Source organism: Pseudophryne corroboree, assembly GCF_028390025.1.
Source record: "Pseudophryne corroboree isolate aPseCor3 chromosome 3 unlocalized genomic scaffold, aPseCor3.hap2 SUPER_3_unloc_9, whole genome shotgun sequence".
Taxonomy (NCBI): Eukaryota; Metazoa; Chordata; class Amphibia; order Anura; family Myobatrachidae; genus Pseudophryne; species Pseudophryne corroboree.
This window is the reverse complement of record NW_026967585.1, coordinates 1,404,708-1,427,500: the sequence shown is the minus strand read 5'-3', so window position 1 is coordinate 1,427,500 and position 22,793 is coordinate 1,404,708. Positions and strand designations below refer to the sequence as shown.

The 22,793-nt window shown below is 48.5% G+C and overlaps 1 protein-coding gene across 3 annotated transcripts in view; it reads left to right on the top strand.

Annotated features, from left to right (window-relative positions):
* The window catches only part of LOC134984868 (zinc finger protein 585A-like), a 78,581-nt gene that overhangs the window by 32,261 nt on the left and 23,527 nt on the right, over positions 1–22,793 (top strand). For 2 of the 3 annotated variants that reach the window (XM_063950346.1, XM_063950345.1), the window contains exons 1-5: positions 2,078–2,163; positions 6,248–6,434; positions 6,949–7,027; positions 7,146–7,247; positions 7,403–8,071. The exons of the other annotated variant lie outside the window; for it this stretch is intronic. In XM_063950346.1, the coding sequence (XP_063806416.1) occupies positions 6,994–7,027; positions 7,146–7,247; positions 7,403–8,071 (805 nt within the window). In that variant the 5' untranslated portion in view covers positions 2,078–2,163; positions 6,248–6,434; positions 6,949–6,993. Of the gene's footprint in view, positions 1–2,077; positions 2,164–6,247; positions 6,435–6,948; positions 7,028–7,145; positions 7,248–7,402; positions 8,072–22,793 lie in introns of those variants that run through there. 3 annotated transcript variants of the gene reach the window in all.

The following is a 22,793-nucleotide window of genomic DNA, read 5'->3' as shown; positions in this document are numbered from 1 at the left end:
GGTGGTGAGGTCCCACTGACGGTGGCTGCCATTTGTTGCAGGTGGCGGTGGGTGGCTGGCGGCGGTGAGTGGTGGGTGGCTGGCAGGGGTGAGCGATGGGTGTCAGGCGGCGGTGGGTGGCTGGCGGTAGTGATCGGTGGCTGGCTGTGAGCTAGTACATATATAAATATATATATATATATATGTAAATATATATATACATATATATACATATATATATATATATATATACACGTATGTACATATATATACATATACATATATATATATATATATATATATATATATATATATATATAAAATCATACCAGGCTAGTGAGCTAGACTTCGACTGCGCCCACATGGCCAGCGCAGAGTGTTGCGGGAGCGGGTTGAAAGTGGTGGGTGGTCGCGGCCGCACGGACGGACCACCCGTCCTGGTGATCGCGGGGGGGGGGCACCCGTCCTGGTGATCGCGCGGGGGGGGGGGGGGGCCGGCTGATTACCACAGCGCATGCCACCCGTCCTGGTGATTGCAGCGGGGGGGGGGGGGGGCGGCGGCGGCTGATTACCGCAGCGCACGCCACCCGTGGCTGGTGATCACAGCTGGGGAGGGGGGGGGGGGAGCGGGGAAAGCGGGGGCGACGAGGGTACTCAGCGATCCGGACCTCACCGCCATTATAGCCCGCACTGCCTCCGCATATGCCCGCCCCTCAGCCACCCAGTGATGATTGACAGCGGCTCCAGTGACGGAGCCGCTTGCCAATCACATCCCTCCTCACTGACAGAGGCGTGCTTTCATGGGTGAAAGCACGCCTCTGTGTCACAGCGGCACTTCTAATGCTGCCGCTTCTTCACTGATTTTCAACGGGCTTTTACAGCCCGCAGCATGGCCCCGCCCCCCGCTTTGTCCCCTGTCCCATTGACTGCTGGAGGCACCACTATTGGTGCCTCCCAAAGTCAATTTAAAAGCCAAGTTGCTTTAAATAATATGAAGCAGATACTTATGACACAGAATGTGTCATAAGTATCTTCTTTATATTATTTTAATCAGTAATGGAATCACTAATGACAGGGGAGGCACTGCCTCCCCTGACTGCACGTCCCTGGGTGGGGAGTTACTAAGGGAAGCAGCAGCTTATAATAATCAGCACTTCTGAGCCAGGTGACTTACCAAGAGGTAAAGATTTAGTAATTCCTCAATTCCTATGATTTCTTCTTCATTGGGTTAATCAATTGATCATGTTCCTCTTCTGTAAGGTGCTGAAGCTCCGCCTGATTAAGAAAGTCTACACCTAAGTTAGGGTTATTCTCAGTTTCAAGCTGGAGGAGCGACTACAACGGAGTAATATAGAATGTGGTACGAGGCAATATAATATATACTATGGGCGCCGCCATGTTGGCTTAGTCTGAGCTAGCGCTGATTATGACGTCACAGGGAGCCAGGCTAGAGAGTAGGCGGGGCTAATGATGGCTGAAAGAAGAGAGGCAGCATGCTGGGGGCGGAGCTGGAGGTAGTTGAGTGACGGGGCATTGCGGCCTATGAGAGGGTGAGAGGGCGGGACTGGGTGTAACTGTGACGGGAAGCTGCGGCCTATGAGCAGGAGAGTGGGCTTGGCCTTCGGCAATTGGCAGGATACGGCAGCCAATGGGCGGGATAGTGGGCGGGACAGTGTGGTTCTGTGACGAGCCGATGCGTCCTATGGGCAGTGAGTGGACGAGGCTGGAGGTAAATGAGTGACGGGGCATTGCGGCCTATGAGACTGAGAGAGGGCGAGGCTGGCTGTAACAGTTACTGGAAGCTGTGGCCTATGAGCAGGAGAGTGGGCGTGCCCGCGGACATTAGGGAGGAGAGTGACATGAAACATCGGCCAATGGGCGGGAGAGTGGGCGGGGCAGGACGGGTTGGTGAGTGACGAGTAGCCAAGTCCTATGGACAGTGAGTGGGCGGGAGGTAAATGAGTGACGGATCATTGCGGCCTATGAGAGGGCAGGGCAGTGACTGGAGGCTGCGGCCAATGGGCAGTGAGTGGGCGGGGCTACTCCTGGTTGCTGAGTTACCGTGGTAGTCACTACCCATAATCCCATGCGCTATGCAGGCGATGGCTCGGAAATACCGCCCCGCCCACTTCCGGTACACAATCCTCCGTCCAGGATGTGAGCTGCTTCCGCCTCATCCTCCAGGTAATGTCCCCTCATCCCACCTGTCTCCTGCCCCATCCTCTCCTAATACCCCCTCTCCTGCCCCCATCCTCTCCTAATACCCCCTCTCCTGCCCCCAACCTCTCCTAATACCCCCTCTCCTGCCCCCACCTCTCCTAATACCCCCTCTCCTGCCCCCACCTCTCCTAATACCCCCTCTCCTGCCCCCATCCTCTCCTAATACCCCGTCTCCTGCCCCCATCCTCTCCTAATACCCCTCTCCTGCCCCCATCCTCTCCTAATACCCCCTCTCCTGCCCCCAACCTCTCCTAATACCCCCTCTCCTGCCCCCATCCTCTCCTATTACCCCCTCTCCTGCCCCATCCTCTCCTAATACCCCCTCTCCTGCCCCCAACCTCTCCTAATACCCCCTCTCCTGCCCCCATCCTCTCCTATTACCCCCTCTCCTGCCCTAACCTCTCCTAATACCCTCTCTCCTGCCCTAACCTCTCCTAATACCCCCTCTCCTGCCCCATCCTCTCCTAATACCCTATCTCCAGCCCCCAACCTCTCCTAATACCCCATCTCCAGCCCCCAACCTCTCCTAATACCCCATCTCCAGCCCCCATCCTCTCTTAATACCTCAATCCTGCCCCCATCCTCTCCTAATACCCCCTCTCCTGCCCCCAATCCCTCCTAATGCCCCCTCACCTGCTGCCTCTGACATTCTCCTAATGGCCCCCCACCTGCTGCCCCTGCATTCTTCTAATGGGCCCTCACCTGCTGCCCCTGCATTCTCCTAATGGCCCCTCCCCTGCTGCCCCTGGCATTCTCCTAATGGGCCCACACCTGCTGCCCCTGCATTCTCCTAATGGCCCCTCACCTGCTGCCCCTGCATTCTACTAATGCCCCCTCACCTGCTGCCCCTGACATTCTCCTAATGCCTCCTCATCTTCTACCCCTATATTCTCCTAATACCCCCTCACCTGCTACCCCTGACGTCCTAATACCCCCGTACCAGCTGTTCCTGATATTCTCCTAATGCCCCCTCCCCTGCTGCCCCTCTATTCTCCTAATACCCCCACTCCTACTCCTCTAACATTCTCTTAATACTCCCTCACCTGCTGCCCCTATATTCTCCTATTACCCCCACCTGCCCCTATTGCCTCCTTATGCCCCCTCACCTGCTGCCCCTGACATTCTCCTAATGCGCCCTCACCTGCTGCCCCTGAAATTCTCCTAATGCCCCCTCATCTGCCCCATATTCTCCTAATACTCCCTCTCCTACCTCTTACATTCTCCCAATACCCCCTCTCCTGCCCTCAACCTTTCCTAATCCCCCCTCTCCTTCCCCTGACATTCTCCTAATGCCCTCTCACCAACCCCTATATTCTCCTAATGGCCCCTCACCAACCCCTATATTCTCCTAATGCCCCCTCACCAACCCCTATATTCTCCTAATTCCCTCTCACCAACCCCTATATTCTCCTAATGCCCCCTCACCTGCTGCCCCTATATTCTCCTAATGCCCTCTCACCTGCTGCCCCTGACAGTCTCCTAATACCCCCTGCTCATCACCTGATGCCCCTGCCATTCTCCTTATACACCCTCACCTGCTGCCCTTATATTCTCCTAATACCCCGTCACTTGCTGCCCCTGACATTCTCCTAATGCCCCCACACCTGCCCATTCATTCTCCTAATGCCCTCTCACCTACTGTTCCTATATTCTACTATTGCCCCCTCTCCTGCCACTGACATTCTCCTAGTACCCCCTCACCTGCTGCCCTTATATTCTCCTAATACCCCCTCACCTGCTGCCCTTATATTCTCATAGTGCCCCCTCTCCTGCTGCTCCTGACATTCTCCTAATGCCCCCTCTCCTGCTGCCCCTGACATTCTCCTAATGCCCCCTCGCCTGCTGCCCCTGACATTCTCCTAATGCCTCCTCACCTGCTGCCCCTGACATTCTCCTAATGCCCCCCTCACCTGCTGCCCCTGACATTCTCCTAATGCCCCCCTCACCTGCTGCCCCTGACATTCTCCTAATGCCCCCTCACCCGCTGCCCCTGACATTCTCCTAATGCCCCCTCACCTGCTGCCCCTGACATTCTCCTAATGCCCCCTCATCTCCTAATGCCCCCTCACCTGCTGCCCCTGACATTCTCCTAATGCCCCCTCACCTGCTGTCCCTGACATTCTCCTAATGCCCCCTCACCTGCTGCCCCTGACATTCTCCTAATGCCCCCTCACCTGCTGCCCCTGACATTCTCCTAATGCCCCCTCACCTGCTGCCCCTGACATTCTCCTAATGCCCCCTCACCTGCTGCCCCTGACATTCTCCTAATGCCCTCTCACCTGCTGCCCCTGACATTCTCCTAATGCCCCCTGCTCATCACCTGCCGCCCCCTGCCTGTACCCTTCCACCCGCTGCCTGTACCCTTCCACCCGCTGCCAGTGACCGGTGGCTGCATGAGGGAGGGGTGCGTGACCGGTGGCTGCATGGGAGAGGGGTGTGTGACCGGTGGCTGCATGGGGGAGGGGTGCGTGAATAATGGCAGCATTGGGGGTAGGATGTGTGACTGATAGGTGCACACATCACAGGTTGTGGTGGGATAAGTGTGCACAGCAGAAGTGAGGGTAGGATGCGCACACGTCACAGTTAGGTTATGGTGGGAGAAATGTGCACAGCAGAAGTGAGGGTAGAACGCTCCACACACACGGGGTTGGGTGTACCTGTGTATCAGTGACTTGCGGGGAGACAGAGCTTTTCCTGTCATACTAACGTATACACCACAGTTTTCACTTTATACAGTATATGTAAAATACAAAGAACATATAAATATCATCTTTGTATTATTCTAATCATTTCTGTAGTCAGAAGTAAAAATTCTATGGTAGGGGAGGCAGTGCCCCCTCCCTCCACCTACCTTACCCGCACTCACCAAATTTATACTACTCCCCCTGTGTATAATGCCCACATGTGTATACCGCTGCCTCTGTGTGTAATGCCCACATGTGTATACCGCTGCACCTGTGTGTAATGCCCACATGTGTATACCGCTGCACCTGTGTATAATGTCCACCTGTGTATACCGCTGCACCTGTGTATAATGTCCACATGTGTATACCGCTGCATCTGTGTATAATGCCCACATGTGTATACCGCTTCCCCTGTGTGTAATGGCCACGTGTGTATACCGCTGCCCCTGTGTGTAATGGCCACTTGTGTATACCGCTGCCCCTGTGTGTAATGGCCACGTGTGTATACCGCTGCCCCTGTGTGTAATGGCCACGTGTGTATACCGCTGCCCCTGTGTGTAATGGCCACGTGTGTATACCGCTGCCCCTGTGTGTAATGGCCACGTGTGTATACCGCTGCCCACGTGTGTAATGGCCACGTGTGTATACCGCTGCCCCTGTGTGTAATGGCCACGTGTGTATACCGCTGCCCCTGTGTGTAATGGCCACGTGTGTATACCGCTGCCCCTGTGTGTAATGGGCACGTGTGTATACCGCTGCCCACGTGTGTATACCGCCGCCCCTGTGTGTAATGGCCACGTGTGTATACCGCTGCCCCTGTGTGTAATGCCCACATGTATATACTGCTGCACCTATGTATAATCCTTGGACTCGTATATTGTGTGTAAATCTGGCTCTGGTACTAGCCAGTGCCTCTTGAGAAATGTACCTCACCGCACGTCCCTGGTGTGCATGTTTAGTAGGTACATTGAGTAGAAAGGAGGTAACCATAATGCAGAGGTAAGTGTGCCCATTACAGGACAGGTGCACTGTATGTTTGTGTTGGGATGAGCGTGTCCATTGGCACGATAGTAATAATACAGGGACATAACTGGGGAGGTGAGGGGATCTGGAAGCGTCACAGTGACATCACATATCTATAGTAATAATACAGGAACATGACTGGGGAGGTGAGGAGGTCTGGGAGCGTCACAGTGACATCACTTTTATCCATTGTGATCATACAGGGACATGACTGGGGGAGGTGAGGGGATCTGGGAGTGTCACAGTGACATCACTTATATCCATTGTAATCGTACAGGGACATGACTGGGGAGGTGAGTGGATCTGGGAGTATTTACAGTGATGTCTCCCCCATTTCGCAGGGTCACACAGTAGTGAAGAAGACATCTGTTGAGGGTGAGACACAGAGCAGCCCTCCCCGTGTGTCAGGAAGAAGAAGGACCCAGAGCCTCATCCCGGTGCCTCCACCTCACTCACTGACACGTGAGACACATTGAAAAGAAAATCTTGGAACTCGCCAACAAGATCATTCAGCTGCTGACTGGAGAGGTGACTGCTGGGAATGGGACATTATACAGTAACACCGGGGGTTGTGTCTGGGTGATGACTGGAGAGGTGACTGCTGGGAATGGGACATTATACAGTAACACCAGGGGATGTGTCTGGGTGATGTCTGGAGAGGTGACGAATGGGACATTATACAGTAACATCAGGGGATGTGTCTGGGTGATGTCTGGAGAGGTGACTGTTGAGAATGGGGCATTATACAGTAACACCAATGGATGTGTCTGGGTGATGACTGGAGAGGTGACTGCTGGGAATGGGACATTATACAGTAACACCAGGGGATGTGTCTGGGTGATGACTGGAGAGGTGACTGCTGGGAATGGGACATTATACAGTAACACCAATGGATGTGTCTGGATGATGACTGGAGAGGTGACTGCTGGGAATGGGACATTATACAGTAACACTAGGGGACGTGTCTGGGTGATGACTCTATCACTGTGTGTGTCAGGTTCCTATAAGGTGTCAGGATGTCACTGTCTATGTCTCCATGCAGGAGGGGGAGTATATAGAGGAACACAGGGGTCTGTACAAGGACGTGATGATGGAGAATCACCGGCCCCTCACATCACTGGGTAAGAGGAGACTGTCCTGTATTGTACAGGGGAGAGCATGTATGGGGGCCCCTTTATACACACATCACCTTATAATCACATATATACACTGTACTCAGTCACTGTGTGTCTCCTACAGATGGGCCCAGTAACAGATATACCCCAAAGAGATGTCCCTGTCCTCTGTATTCCCAGAATTGTACAGAGGAGAATCACAGGATCCCACAGGAGGATCAGGTAGGTGGGATTTAGGGTCTCACCAATATACCAAAGTGACTGTCACTGTATGATCTGTAGAGGAGCTGTGTGTCTTATACACTGATATTATACTGTTTCACCTCAGTCTAATCTGACTGTGCAGATGTCATTATAGTGTTTTTTGGTTTTTTTAGGTAGAACGTCTGTATGATATTAAAATAGAAGATACAGAGGGAGATGAAGAGACGTATGTGACTGATATAAAGGCAGAAGATATAGAGGGAGAAGAAGAGACGTATGTGACTGATATGAAGGCAGAAGATGTAGAGGGAGAGGAAGAGACGTATGTGACTGATATGAAGGCAAAAGATACAGATGGAGAAGAAGAGACGTATGTGACTGATATAAAGGCAGAAGATATAGAGGGAGAAGAAGAGACGTATGTGACTGATATGAAGGCAGAAGATATAGAGGGAGAAGAAGAGACGTATGTGACTGATATGAAGGCAGAAGATATAGAGGGAGAAGAAGAGACGTATGTGATTGATATAAAGGCAGAAGATATAGAGGGAGTAGAAGAGACGCATGTGACTGATATAAAGGCAGAAGATATAGAGGGAGAAGAAGAGACGTATGTGACTGATATAAAGGCAGAAGATATAGAGGGAGAAGAAGAGTCGTATGTGACTGATATAAAGGCAGAAGATAAAGAGGGAGAAGAAGAGACGTATGTGACTGATATAAAGGCAGAAGATATAGAGGGAGAAGAAGAGACGTATGTGACTGATATGAAGGGAGAAGAAGAGACGTATGTGAGGGGAGATCAGCAGCGTAAGGAGGAGGAGATCCCTACAGATATCAGCACAGGTGAGTAATAAACACTTATTACACAAGTCACATTTTCTCATTGCTCAGTCACTACAACAATCTCTTATCCTACACCCTCCTCCGCCATCAGCCTTGTTCTCAGTTGGGTGTTTCTAACACAAGGCTATCCATGACAAATATCACATGTAGAGAGTTTTCTCATACGTCCTAGAGGATGCTGGGAACGCTTCGAGAACCATGGGGTATAGACTGGATCCGCAGGAGACATGGGCACTTTAAGACTTTTAAAAGGGGTGTGAACTGGTTCCTCCCTCTATATCGCTCCTCCAGACTCCAGTTTAGAATCTGTGCCCAGTGAGACTGGATGCACACTGAGGAGCTCTCCAGAGTTTCTCAGAAAAAGACTTATGTTAGGTTTATTATTTTCAGGGAAACCTGCTGGCTACAGGCTCCCTGCATCATGGGACTTAGGGGAGAGAAGCAGACCTACTTCTGTGAGTTTCAAGGCTCTGCTTCTTAGGCTACAGGACACCATTAGCTCCTGAGGGTCTGAACGCTAGGTACGCCTAGATGCTCGTTCCCGGAGCCCGCCGTCACCCCCCTTGCAGAGTCAGAAGACAGATGAGTAGAAGATGATCAGAAGACTTCAGTGACGGCTTTGATGTACAGCACAGCGCCATGCTCCCACACTCGGTGGCACTACAGGGGGGGGGGGGGGGGCGGGGGGCACCCTGGGCAGCATGTAAACCCTCAATATGACTGGGATAAGTGGTTTTCAGGTGCCTAGGCCCTGATCCGGTCCCCCGCCAGTATAAAAATGTAAAAAGATAGCGGGGCTGAAGCGCACCATAGAGGGGGCGTGGCTTAGACCTCCCAGCTCTCACCAGCGCCATTTTCTCTCCACAGAGCTGCAGAGATGCTGGTCTTCCTCTCCACTGCTGTACAAGTAACGGGGCAAAACAGGGGGGGGCACAGTTATTTTGGTGCTATTTAATATAATATAAAAGCGCTACCAGGTCTGGGGCTTTATATAAAGATGTTCAGAACCGGGCTAGGCGCTGGGTTGTGAGCTGCAAACTCCCTGTGTTCCTCTGACAGGCTTTACTGTGGGTCTGTCCCCTATATGCCCAGTGTGTTTGTGGGTGTCGGTGTACGTGTGTCGGCATGTCTGAGGCTGAGTGCTCTTCTCAGGAGGAGGCTGGAAAGAAACGGCTGTGGGAGTGACCCTGTCAGCACCGCCGACTCCTGATTGGGTAAATGTTTTGAGTGCTTTGAATGCGAATGTGGCTCTCAGAACCAGGCATGGAAAAAATCCGTAGAGGATGTGTTGTCCCAGGTTCAGACTCTCTGGGGTTCACAAAAGCGTTCATTTACCCAGAGAGCAGAGACAGATACCGACACGGACTCTGACTCCAGTGTCGACTATAGTGATGCCAGACGAAATCCAAAACCGGCCAAGAGCATTCAGTACATGATTGTGGCGATAAAAGAAGTGTTACATATCACGGAGGACCCTGCTGTACCTGATACTAGGGTCTGTATGTATAAAGGAAAGAGACCTGAGGTAACATTTCCTCCCTCTCATGAACTGAACACGCTTTGTGAAAAGGTTTGGGAAACTCCTGACAAGAAGTTTCAAATTCCCAAGAGAATTCCGGCGGCATATCCATTCCCCTCGGGGGATAGGGAAAAGTGGGAGTCACTCCCCACTGTGGACAAAGCTCTGTCACGGCTGTCCAAAAAGGTGGCGCTGCCGTCCCCCGAAACGGCATCCCTAAAGGAACCTGCAGATCGTAAGCAGGAAAATCCATTAAAATCCATTTATGTCACTACGGGTACGCTGCTCAGACCTGCTGTGGCATCGGCATGGGTGAGTAGCACTATTGAAATATGGGCAGATAACATGTCATCTGAGATAGATACCCTGGATATGGATAGCGTTCTTTTGACACTGGGTCATATCAGGGACGCTGCAGCCTACCCAAAGGAAACTGCGAGGGATATTGGCCTCTTGGGATCGAGGGCCAATGCCATGGCAGTCTCAGCCAGGAGAGCATTGTGTATTTATCAATGGAATGCTGATGCTGACTCTAAGGAGGCTATGGAGTCTTTGCCGTATAAAGGTGGTGTCTTGTTTGGTGACTGTCTCACTGATCTGGTATCTACGGCTACCGCGGGTAAGTCGTAATTTTTACCTTATGTTCCTGCGCAACAAAAGAAAACGCACCACTATCAGATGCAGTCCTTTCGTCCCAGTAAGTACAAAATAGGAGGAGGGACTTCCTTCCTTCAAGGGGAAGAGGAATGGGAAAAAGGTCACCGGCTGCGGCAAGTTCCCAAGAGCAGACGTCCTCCCCGGCTTCTACCAAATCCACCGCATGTCGCTGGGGCTCCTCTGGAGGAGTCCGCACCGGTGGGGGCACGTCTCAAACTCTTCAGTCAGTTCTGGGCTCGTTCGGCCCTAGACCCATGAATTTTGGAAATAGTGTCCCAGCTAGAGTTTCAAGACGTTCCCCCTGGCCAATTTTTCAAATCGGCCTTACCAGCTTCTCTTCAGGACAGGGATGTGGTATGCAATGCAATACAAAAATTGTGTCTAAATCAGGTCATTGTCAGGGTTCCCCTGTCGCAACAGGGAGAAGGCTTTTATTCCAGCCTGTTCGTGGTCCCGAAGTCAGACAGCTCAGTCAGGCCTATCCTGAACCTCAAATCCCTCAATTTCTACCTAAGGAAATTCAAATTCAAGATGGAATCTCTCCGGGCAGTGATCTCCAGTGTGGAGGAGGGGGATTTTATGGCGTCGGTAGATATAAAGGATGCCTACTTGCATGTTCCCATTTATCCTCCACATCAGGCTTATCTGAGGTTTGGAATGCAGGACTGCCATTACCAGTTTCAGACGTTGCCGTTTGGTCTGTCCACGGCTCCTAGAATTCTCACCAAAGTAATGGTGGAAATTATGGTGCTCCTGCACAAGCAGGGAGTCACAATTATCCCGTACTTGGACTCCTGATAAAGGCGAGATCCAAGGAGCAATTACTGCAGAACATGACGCTCTCCCTGACAATTCTGCAACATGGTTGGCTCCTAAACTTGCCAAAGTCACAGTTGGTTCCGACAACACAGCTGTCATTCCTGGGTATGATTCTGGACACAGAATTACAGAGAGTCTTTCTTCCAGTGGAAAAGGGTCTGGAAATTCAGAACATGGTCAAACAGATTCTGAAACAGGCAGGAATGTCAATTCATCAATGCACTCGGTTGCTGGGGAAGATGGTGGCGGCCTACGAGGCCATTCAGTTTGGCAGATTCCATTCCAGAGTGTTTCAGTGGGATCATGCACCGGAAAATAATCCTGTCCTCCAGGACCAGAATCTCCCTTCTGTGGTGGCTGCACAGCTCTCATCTCCTAGAGGTTCGCAGGTCCGGGATTCAGGATTGGATCCTGGTGACCACAGATGCAAGTCTCCGAGGCTGGGGAGCAGTCATACTGGGAAAATTTCCAGGGAAAATGGTCAAGCCAGGAAGCTTGTCTGCACATAAACATTCTGGAATTAAGGGCCATCTACAACGGCCTTCTGCAAGCGGAACATCTTCTGCGCGGTCTGCCCGTCTTGATTCAGTCAGACAACATAACAGCAGTGGCGCATATAAACCGCCAGGACGGAACAAAGAGCAGAACGGAAGGGCAGAGGCCATAAAAGTTCTCCGCTGGGCGGAAAGACATGCAAGCGCTCTGTTAGCGGTTTTCATTCCAGGCGTGGACAACTGTGAAGCAGACTTCCTCAGCAGACACAATCTCCATCCAGGAGAGTGGGGTCTTCATCAAGAGGTCTTTGCAGAAGTGACAAGTCATTGGGGAATTCCTCAAATCGACATGATGGTGTCTCACCTCAACAAGAAGCTTCAGAGATATTGTTTCAGGTCGAGGGACCCTCAAGCAATAGCGGTGGACACCGTGGGTGTTTCAGTCGGTCTATGTGTTCCTTCCACTTCCACTCATTCCAAAAGTGTTAAAGATCATAAGAAGAGCAAGGGTTCATGCAATACTCATTGTTCCAGACTGGCCAAGGAGGGCCTGGTATTCTGATCTTCAGGAATTACACATAGGATCTCTGGCCTCTTCCTCTACGAGAGGACCTGTTACAGCTAGGGCCGTGTGTGTATCAAGATTTACCACAGCTGCGTTTGATGGCATGGTAGTTGAACGCCAAATCCTAGCCCGAAAGGGTAATCCCAGTGAAGTCATTCCCACACTTCTTCAGGCTAGAAAAGAAGTGACGGCAAAACATTATCACCGTATTTGGAGAAAATGTGCGTCTTGGTGTGAATCCAAGAAGGCACCTATAGAGGAATTCCATCTGGGGCGTTTTCTCCATTTTCTGCAAGCAGGTGTGGATGCGGGACTAAAGTTAGGCTTCATTAAAGTACAAATTTTGGCCTTATCAATTTTCTTTCAAAAAGAATTGGCCTCCCTTCCAGAAGTTCAGACTTTTGTGAAAGGCGTGCTGTACATCCAACCTCCCTTTGTGCCCCCAGTGGCACCATGGGATCTTAATGTGGTGTTGCAGTTCCTGCAATCTCATTGGTTTGGACCTTTACGTAAGGTTGAGTTGAAATTCCTTACTTGGAAAGTAGTCATGCTGTTGGCCCTGGCATCCGCAAGGCGGGTGTCTGAGTTAGCGGCTTTGTCTCACAAAAGTCCATATTTAATCTTCCATGTAGATAGAGCGGAGTTGAGAACTCGTCAGCAATTTCTGCCAAAAGTGGTTTCATCATTTCACGTAAACCAGCCTATTGTGGTGCCAGTGGTCACTGACGCCTTGGCGGAATCGATGTCTCTCGATGTGGTCAGAGCTTTGAAAATTTATGTCGCCAGAACGGCTCAGATTTGGAAAAAAAAGGCTCTATTTGTCCTGTGGGCTCCCACCAAGATTGGGGCTCCTGCTTCCAAGCAGACTATTGCACGCTGGATCTGTAATACGGTTCAGCAGGCTCATTCTACGGCGGGATTGCCGTTACCGAAATCGGTGAAGGCCCACTCTACCAGAAAGGTGGGCGCATCCTGGGCGGCTGCCCGAGGAGTCTCGGCATTACAGCTTTGCCGAACCTTTGCTAAGTTTTACAAGTTTGATACCCTGGCTGATGAGGACCTCTTATTTGGTCAATCGGTGCTGCAGAGTCATCCGCACTCTCCTGCCCATTCTAGAGCTTGGGTATAAACCCCATGGTTCTTGAAGCATCCCCAGCATCCTCTAGGACGTATGAAAAAATAGGATTTTAATACCTACCGGTAAATCCTTTTCTCTTAGTCTGTAGAGGATGCTGGGCGCCCGTCCCAGTGCGTACTCTGCTGCAGTTATTGGTTATGGTTACTCTCATGTGGAGTTAAGTACAGTCAGTCTGTGGCTGAGGTTGGTCATGCCGTTGCATGCGTTGTTGTTGACTGCCATGTTGTATGGCGTGTTTGAGGTGTCAGCTGGTGTGTATCTCACCTTAGTTTATAATTAAATAAATCCTTTTCATCGAATTGTCCATCTCCCTGTGCACTTCCTATAACGAGTCTGGAGGAGGGGCATAGAGGGAGGAGACAGTTAACACCCCTTTTAAAGTCTTTAAGTGCCCATGTCTCCTGCGGATCCCGTCTATACCCCATGGTTCTTGAAGCATCCTCTACGGACTAAGAGAAAAGGATTTACCGGTAGGTATTAAAATCCCATTTTTGCACATGCGCACTATGGGTGAGACACATGGGCACTATGGGTGAGACACTTTTTTGTTTGTTTGTTTTTTTTCATATTTTTGCTCTGCCGGCCAGCGTGTAACAAATTTAATTTGTCTAGTTATATTGGGGCAGATGTATTAATCTGGAGAAGGCATAAGGAAGTGATAAACCAGTGATAAAGCAGTGTTAAGTGCAAGGAATGCAAGTTAAATGCACCAGCCAATCGGCTCCTAACTGATAATTTACATATGGGAGCTGATTGGCTGCACAAATCACTGGTTTATCACTTCCTTATGCCTTCTCCAGGTTAATACATCTGCCCCATTGTTGCTTGGGACCCCTTGGCACTTTGAGGTCCAGTACAGGGGTCCCCTTTGTACCCTCGCCAGGCATGCATATGGATATTGGAAATGGTTTCCGCAAGCTTGGAGACAGCAGTGTTTTCCCTCTTCATCCTCCATGTCAGCCATTGCAATGAGAATTTACAAAGGGAACTCTCTTCATGCTCCTTACATCCCTGCCGCTCTAGTCCATATACTGATGGTTCCATCATCCATCAGAAACAGGATACATATGGCAATAATATAACCCTCCAAGCACTGGGAACTCAGTCCTTTTACTATAAATCACTTTTCCAAGGAGCGTAATCTGCATCAGCAGGCCCGTATCCAGAAACCTGGCAGTGGTAGGCAACGGTTGAGGACCTCCGTCTGCAGTTACCAACAGCACAGAAGTTGTCTGCAGGGGTATCTGCAGATCTTCTTATACTATCCCCTCAACAGCCCCTACCCCATCCTTTGGGCCTTACATCACTGTTGCCCCCTCAGTGGATTATTGCTGGATGTCACCTGGGGGATCCTCCATCTTCCCCAGATCGCTCACCTCGCCCAGCCTGACCGGCTGAGGGCCTGGCTGAATGCTATTCTTAGTCTTGCTGGCATCTCCTTCATGACCCCAGGTGCATTATTCCTTTCTCTCCTCTGTGCTATGCTGGCTAGACTTGAGTCTTCTACATCACAGAGAAGACTGGGTTGCAAGTGTTGTCTCCTAACATCCACTGTATCAGCATTTGCTTGGATGTCTCCTAGTGCTGACATAGTTACAGTCCACAAAGCTTTTATGGGGCTTACAGTAGCGCAACATATCCCCATCTAGTTCCTGCTCTGATCTTGGGTTATCAGCCTCTGATACACGTGTCCTTTCTAAACCACAAGGTACAGACCAGCACTCAGATTTCAGCTCCTCACTCTCTAAATTGCTAAGTGGGAACAATAATTCATAATTGTCTTGTCAGCTGAATGTGCTAGTCAGCCTGGGGCATGATGCCACCCTCGACTGGTGGTCAGGAAGTAGGACAATAATACCCCATCCATGGTTATCTCCTCTTGGACACAGTCCTCATAGATCCCCTGCCAGCTGGTTAATAGGTGTCCATCTTCCATATCGGCAAATGGGATGGTGTAGTTGTGCATTACCCCCTGCTTGCCACCAAATGTGAAGGTCCTAGGTCTATGTATGTGCCAAACTGGCACCCTGGTTCCTTCTCCAAGTCCTACAGATCACACAAGACACACAATAGCAAAGATACAAATGATACCTCTATTTTACACACACTGGATATACATGTAACATCAGTAAATACAATCTATATACACTACATACGGATTGGCCAGCATTATTAACCATACTCTGAGAACCTTACCATGTCCAAACCACTTTGGCCTGAGGAGTCCCCTGGGCAGGAACCAAGACTCCACAGTTCCAGTATCTCAGGTTTCAGGAAGTGATCTGAGATAACATATAAAGTTCTCGGTTTGCCATTATAAGACCTCTGCTTTTACCTGATGGGTGACACCCTTGAGGCCTAGCTTTGGGTGATATGAATGAAGGGACTGGCTACAGAACAGTCTGTTTTTCCCCACTTACCCCTGCGGAATTTGGTGCCTGGCTGTCTGACAAAGACAAGGTTAGAATAAAGCCCACTCCATCACATTGACAGGGGGATTTGCATCTCGGGGCAATAAAACTGGTCGCTATTAACCCCTTGCAGTCATTTGTGATGTCAGAGCCTCTTCAGCTGTTCATGGCCTCCAGTGAGAGAGGGGGCAGTGTGCGGTGTCGGCCTTGGGACTTCCTGTAGGTCACACAGCAACACTGCCAAAGAGACACAGGATAGCTTACCTGGCTAGGCAGTCACCATGGTGACCAAGACATTACACCCTATAATACAATAATCAATATCTTCATGTATAAACAGGTCATACACATTCTGTAAGGAACAAATCCGGCTTAGAGTCCTCATTCCCTGATAGGCACACCCATATAACAAGAGGGACAATTTCCCACACCGAATACCTATAGGTAATGACAGGCCTTGATGTCGCCAACTGTTTTCTGCCCATGCATGTGCAATGCATCATGGGAGGTAGCTAGATCCAGGGGACCATGCCGTAGATAGGACCCAAAATGGCTGTGTAGTTCCCAGTTTCTAAAATCGTAATGGGAACTGTGTGTGACATCTGGATACCTTTTTAAGGTTAATTGGATAGGGAGTTTTTGCGATGAACTGAATCCCCCCCCATAAAATGTTTATACATACAGTATGATGTTACATTGAGATTACCGCTGGAGGAAACTCTGCCACAATATTATTGAATGTGTAATTTATCCCATCCTCGTATGGGTGTAATATATAAATATATTCTTACTGAACAGGATTACCAGCACTGAATCAATTATCCCCCAATATAATATACATGCCGATGTGTAACAACAAATACACTTGTTTCTTTATTACTTTATTCACCTTTATACATTTACCTTTGTGTTTAGTATATCACTTGATAATGCTGATTTATTACCTTATAACTTTCACTATATGTAGGTAAGAGACTTAGTACGCAATTGGCGTATGGGGTACCGTAAGGGTACGCACTTACGTAGCAGACGATCAGCCGTGATTAAGACGCACAAGCGGCACGCTCGCTCACAGCCTTACGCTTGGTATCGAACACGCTATAGGCGGCTGACTACTGTAATGCTACGCTACTAGCGTAGCAGACGCTGTGACCACGAGGGGAACACGAGCGGCGCAGACGCTCACGGGATGACACTCAGTAAACCTTGTATGCAACACACTACGATTTGAGTTTGTATTGTAAACCTTACTACTGAAATACTGCAGCGATATAACGCTGCTTAACCTTGTTAGTGTAAATGCTGTTTGAGTGATTGAGACGCTCTGAATACCCTCTGCAATGTAATAAACACACAATACCTTGCTAAGGCTCCAAAACCTTTACTAACAGGATTTAGTTATATAAAAAGGGAAAATACAGTTGACAGTTCATACACTACAGGCTAACATCAATATCTAACAGAATAACTACACATAAATACACAATAGCGGCACAATCGCAAACAATAACATACAATGAGAGAGAGAGAGATCGTGGCACAATTACAGTCTGAGATTAAGAATGGTCACAGAGAGTACTTACACACTGGGGAATGATTCGCTGCGCAGTCCTGGTTACCAGCTCTGGGTTAGTCAATGATGAAAACCGTTGTGGAGAGAAGACTGAGCTGGGCCAGGCTGGCTGATCTTATATACACTGCTTACAGTACACTACAAAGGGACCTATAATCTCATTGTTCATTGGACACAGGAATGTCTCCTCGCATTATAACAAAAAGTCATAGGTTGGTTTAAACAGGTGGGCTGTGACTATATCAAACTGCTCAGGTGGGAGGGAATCTCAGAATTCCCGCCGCATGGATAATGAACCGCAAATATAGTAAATGTCCAGAAACTACTAATAGACATAACTATTCGCAGGAGCGATTAATCTTTACCTAACCAGCACCGGATTGTTCCTAATGAAATGTTCTTTAGTTAGGTACCAGGAACCACCGCTCAGACCCTATCTGACCCTTCGTATCATGTAAAGAGGAATTCCTCTGTCCAGGGACCAGCTACAATAAACAAAGTTACAGTTATTATTAAGGGGAACATTATCTATAAAACATACTATTTGGATTTATTATTTAACAATTGAGTCGCCCGCTAGACGCACACAAACTCTACCGTAAATGCACATACCACGCGCCCGAGCGCACGGCCGTGGAGGCGCCGGCACGCAACTGCGAATATGCGCACGCTAGAAAATGTGTACGTGCAGCGGGCAAGCGCATGGGGTGAATATATGGCAACGTGTAGCATGATATTTTTCCGACTTCGACAGTCCACCCTTTGGCAGTTATCAATAACTGCCACTTCCTAAAACAGTTCAAAAAAGAAAAAATATATGTCATCACGTAAATACCTTTTTATGATTGGGTAAAGAGAGGAGAGGAGAAGGTGGGAAAAGGGTTTGACCTAGTGAGATAGTAGAAGCATGTGTGTATGAATCCATGTTTGAGGGGTCATGTATCATCATGCCGTACGTGTTTTTAAATCAAGCTTCGAAATATTGCGAAGTATACATTTGAATCCTTCTTATCCCATATTAAGGGTCAGTGGATGGGCTGTCAAACTCTACCGAGCTCTTTTCGGCTTTTGGTTGCAACAAATGGGGGAGCACATTTAGTTGATGATACATGATTGGGGGGATATGTAAGTGCTGATATCTGTGTCTATATTCCCTATCGACTATGTGTGTCATTACCTGAAGGTTGCAGAAATGAAGATAAGAAGCAATTATTATAATGCAGTCATAAACTATGTGAGTTTAGTATGCATTAGTTGATTGAGGTCTTGTCTTGTGTCTTGTCTTGATGTACATGTTGTCTGATGTCTCTCGATGCTTTTGCTATAAATGGCGACAAAAGCTTTTCCACTGTCCAGAAAATTACAGTCTCTAAAGTATTTGGGGCTATCGTAAAATTTAAAGTCACTAGGGATATTGGGAGTCTGTGGTATAGTCCATCAATGGTCTGTAGAAAAGAGGTTGTCAAATTCTTCTTCAAGCGGATGTCTTTGTACCTTGGAAGAAAACAAAGGAGAAACGGGTGAAAGCAACGGACCGTGGAATCACATTTTCATCACAGCATTGTCTCTATCGTTGGGTCATAAATCAAATTAGTTGTTTTTATTACAGTGTCTTCACTCCTCAGACTCATCACTCTGGTATTACCTTTACACTTCGTTAAAACCCGAATGCATCTAAATATCAGACCAATCAATATTACGGCACCCAGAATACACGAGAAATTTCCGTACATCCATAATAATACCTTGGGCCCATTCTCCTAAACCAGAGAACCAATTTCGTGGGTTCAACCATGACACCCAACTGGTCAGCTCGTTACCCACAGCAGCGAGAGTGAGATTGTGTTTCCTTCGGAACTCCCACTTTAATTGCAAAATGTCATCCATCTTTTGGTCTATGACCTCGGCCGGGTCCTCTGTGCTGTTTGTAATGTACGTGCAGCACTTTATTCCATATTGAGTTGCTAAGGTGACACAATACCCGCCTGTCACAGCTGTGAGATAATTGAGAATCATCCTATGCTGAACCAGTTCTGTTTTGTAGGCTTGTAACTCTCTCCCCGTATACCTGAACGTGTCGTCATACATTTCAGTGATATTGTCTAATAAATTTGCAAGCGCAGATATATACCTAAAGTTTATCACTCCCCTGGCGGTACGAGTGATATCCATCGCGAGGAGAAATTGAATCCCGGTGGATTCATGGATCAGATCAGAGGCATGATGCTCTGTCTTCTCTATCAGGTGCCTTTTAACGACGTGCTCGTAGTGAGTGTGAGTATAAGGAGCTTGGGCACCGCGGTGAATATCTTTCATTTTGGTATGGGATACAGTCATTACTTCAGGCAGTACTTTTCCAATATAACACAATCCTTCTGAGTTTGGGGCAAGCCACTTATACGCCTTCTTCCCGCATATGAAATATGCATCATCGGGGAGAACATATGGGACGGAGTATGTCATAACCATGTTACAAATTTTCCATGTGAAATCTCCTAACCCTAATTCTCCCATCTGTTCAGTACACACATCTGGTTGTATGATATGTGCACAGTATCCTGGTGATACTTCTCCAACTCGCATGATCCTACTTCCTAGAGTGTACCTATACCAGAAATATTTTCCACTGTCGGCTATCTAGGGTATAAGCTCTGTGTCTATGGGCATTCGGTCGGCTCTATGTGAAAATGTCATGGTTTGATTACTCCATGACACTTCCCAATTTCCCGGCTTTCGGGGATTGGAAATGTTAAAGCAAACTAAGGATCTATCCACATGATATTGGTGGAGCTTCAAACTAGGAGGGCTAGAGATATTAAACCTCTTGTCCACCGGCCTCCCACCGCTTAACTCAAGTACCTCACCTACAGTTAAAGGGGGTCTGGGACTCAGTGTCGACAGCACAAAGGTCGACACCAATTGGTCGACACACATTAGGTCGACAGGGTCAAAAGGTCGACCGGGTCAAAAGGTCGACAGGAACAAGGTCGACATAGAAAAAGGTCGACATGAGTTTTTTATGTTTTTTTGGTGTCGTTTTCTTCGTAGAGTGACCGGGAACCCGAATTAGTGCACCGCGTCCCCTCGCATGGCTCGCTTCGCTCGCCATGCTTCGGGCATGGTGCCTTCGCTCCGCTGCCGCTTCGCTCGGCACACTTTACCGTTCCAATCGTAGTCCACGTGGATCGTTAAGTATGAAAAGGTTCAAAAAAAGAAAAAAATCATGAAAAACTCATGTCGACCTTTTTCCATGTCGACCTTGTTCCTGTCGACCTTTTGACCCTGTCGACCTTTTGACCCTGTCGACCTAATGTGTGTCGACCAATTGGTGTCGACCTAAAGTGTGTCGACCTTTGTGCTGTCGACCTGGAGTCCGGATACCAGTTAAAGGGAATGGTACTAGCCCTGATTTGCTATGACCTTGAGGTACTTGAGAGCATACCCAACAGTCTGTCTTATTTAACACTTTACCCACTAATGAGTGATAGTCACCCAATGGATGCCGGTCCATGTGGATATTAAAACTGGACTGACATTTCTTGATGCACCCATCCTCAACTATATTATCGCAATGCCTACAGATGCAGTTTTCTTCAGCTAACAATCCTTCACAATTCATTCTATTGTCAATGCTACCAGATCGTTTTCTGATACTCGCCTTTACTCTGTGATTATGTTGTTCTTGGAAATTTACGCCTCCATCCTGGTCATTAGAACCCATTCCAGATCCTTTCTCGACCTCCATGATACTCTCACCGAAACAGACTGCTCTGGTCAACATCATGGTCAACAGGAAAATCAGGATCACAGTCTCTTGAGGCAAGTCCATCTTAGAGGAGTAAAAGGAGAAAAATAAGAAGGGGGAAGGGAAATAGGAGGGAGGAGGGAACTGGAGAAAATAACAAATGGGGAAAAGAAATCTGGCTCGACAAACGCCTCCGGTCTTATTATTCTCAGCGCTCAGGTGTCGTCGCAATCTTCCCTGAACAGACACTCTAGTGATACAACCTCTACCGTTTGTTCTTTATCACGGGACCTCTCTGGGTCAGCAACCTTTTTACAATGAGACGAATGGACCCAAGTCTCCCTCTCGGCAACCTTCAATGCAGTTGTGCTGGTCAATAAGACTTCATATGGTCCTTCCCATCTGTCAATAAGGCAACCTGAGCGTAGAAAATTCCGTATCATTACATAATCCCCAGGTTCAATGTCATGACAATTACTGTCTGGCAAATCAGGAATCACCAATTTTAGATTATCATTCTGATTCCTCAATTGCTTACTCATCTTAACCAAGTACTTTACGGTTACTTCATTGTTGCATTTCAAATCATCCTGGGGGTTAATCATAACGTGGGGTTGTCGGCCAAACAGAATTTCAAAAGGAGACAGATGAAGAGGGGACCTGGGAGTGGTTCTGATGCTGTATAATACGATTGGCAAAGCTTCAGGCCATAACAGTCCTGTTTCAGTCATTACCTTGCTCAATTTATTTTTAACAGTGCTGTTTACTCTTTCCACCTTCGCACTCGCCTGGGGGCGGTACGGAGTATGCAGCTTACTATTAATTCCCATCAACTTACACATTGTTTGAAAGACTTCACCTGTAAAATGGGTACCACTATCGCTTTCAATGATTCTGGGGATACCATATCTACATACAAATTCCTGCACAATTTTCTTTGCAGTAAACACAGCGGTATTTGTGGCCGCGGTAAATGCTTTGACCCAATTTGAGAACACATCAATACAGACCAAAACATACTTTAAATTTCTACAAGGTGGCAATTGTATGAAATCAATTTGTATTACCTGAAAAGGGCCATCTGTCGGAGGGATATGGGATGGCTCTGTCGGTATTGCCTTTCCGATATTCTTCCTCAAGCAGGTGAGACATGTCATCGCTCTTTTACCCGCATGGGAAGAAAATCCTGGGGCGCATCAATAAGCTCTTACCAACTTAAACATTCCTTCTTTGCCTAGATGAGTCAGCCCATGTGCCGCTTCCGCTAGACTTGGAAGGTATGCTCTGGGTGCCACTGGCTTACCCTGTCCATCTGTCCAGAGTCCTGAGGACTCCTGGCCATATCCTTTTGACCTCCAAACTGCCTTCTCCTGTGGTGAACACAAATTTTGCATTTCATGCAATTTCTGTTTGTTTACAGTATTGAATACCATCAGTTGTGTGGTGTCTGTCTGTCTGGGGGTACCAGCTGCTAACTTAGCAGCTTCGTCTGCTCGGCTGTTACCAAGTGATACTGGGTCCTGGCTATATGTGTGTGCTTTACATTTGATAACAGCCACTCTGTCGGGTTCCTGTATCGCTGTTAGAAGCCTTTTGATGTGGGCTGCATGCGCTACGGGTGTGCCAGCTGCCGTCATGAAATTTCTGAGGCGCCATAGGGCCCATATATTATGGACTACCCCGAATGCGTACCTAGAATCGGTGTAGATATTGGCTGACTTTCCCTTAGCCAATTCGCATGCTCTGGTTAGGGCGACCAGTTCAGCAACTTGTGCTGAGTGTGGTGGGCCTAAGGGTTCCA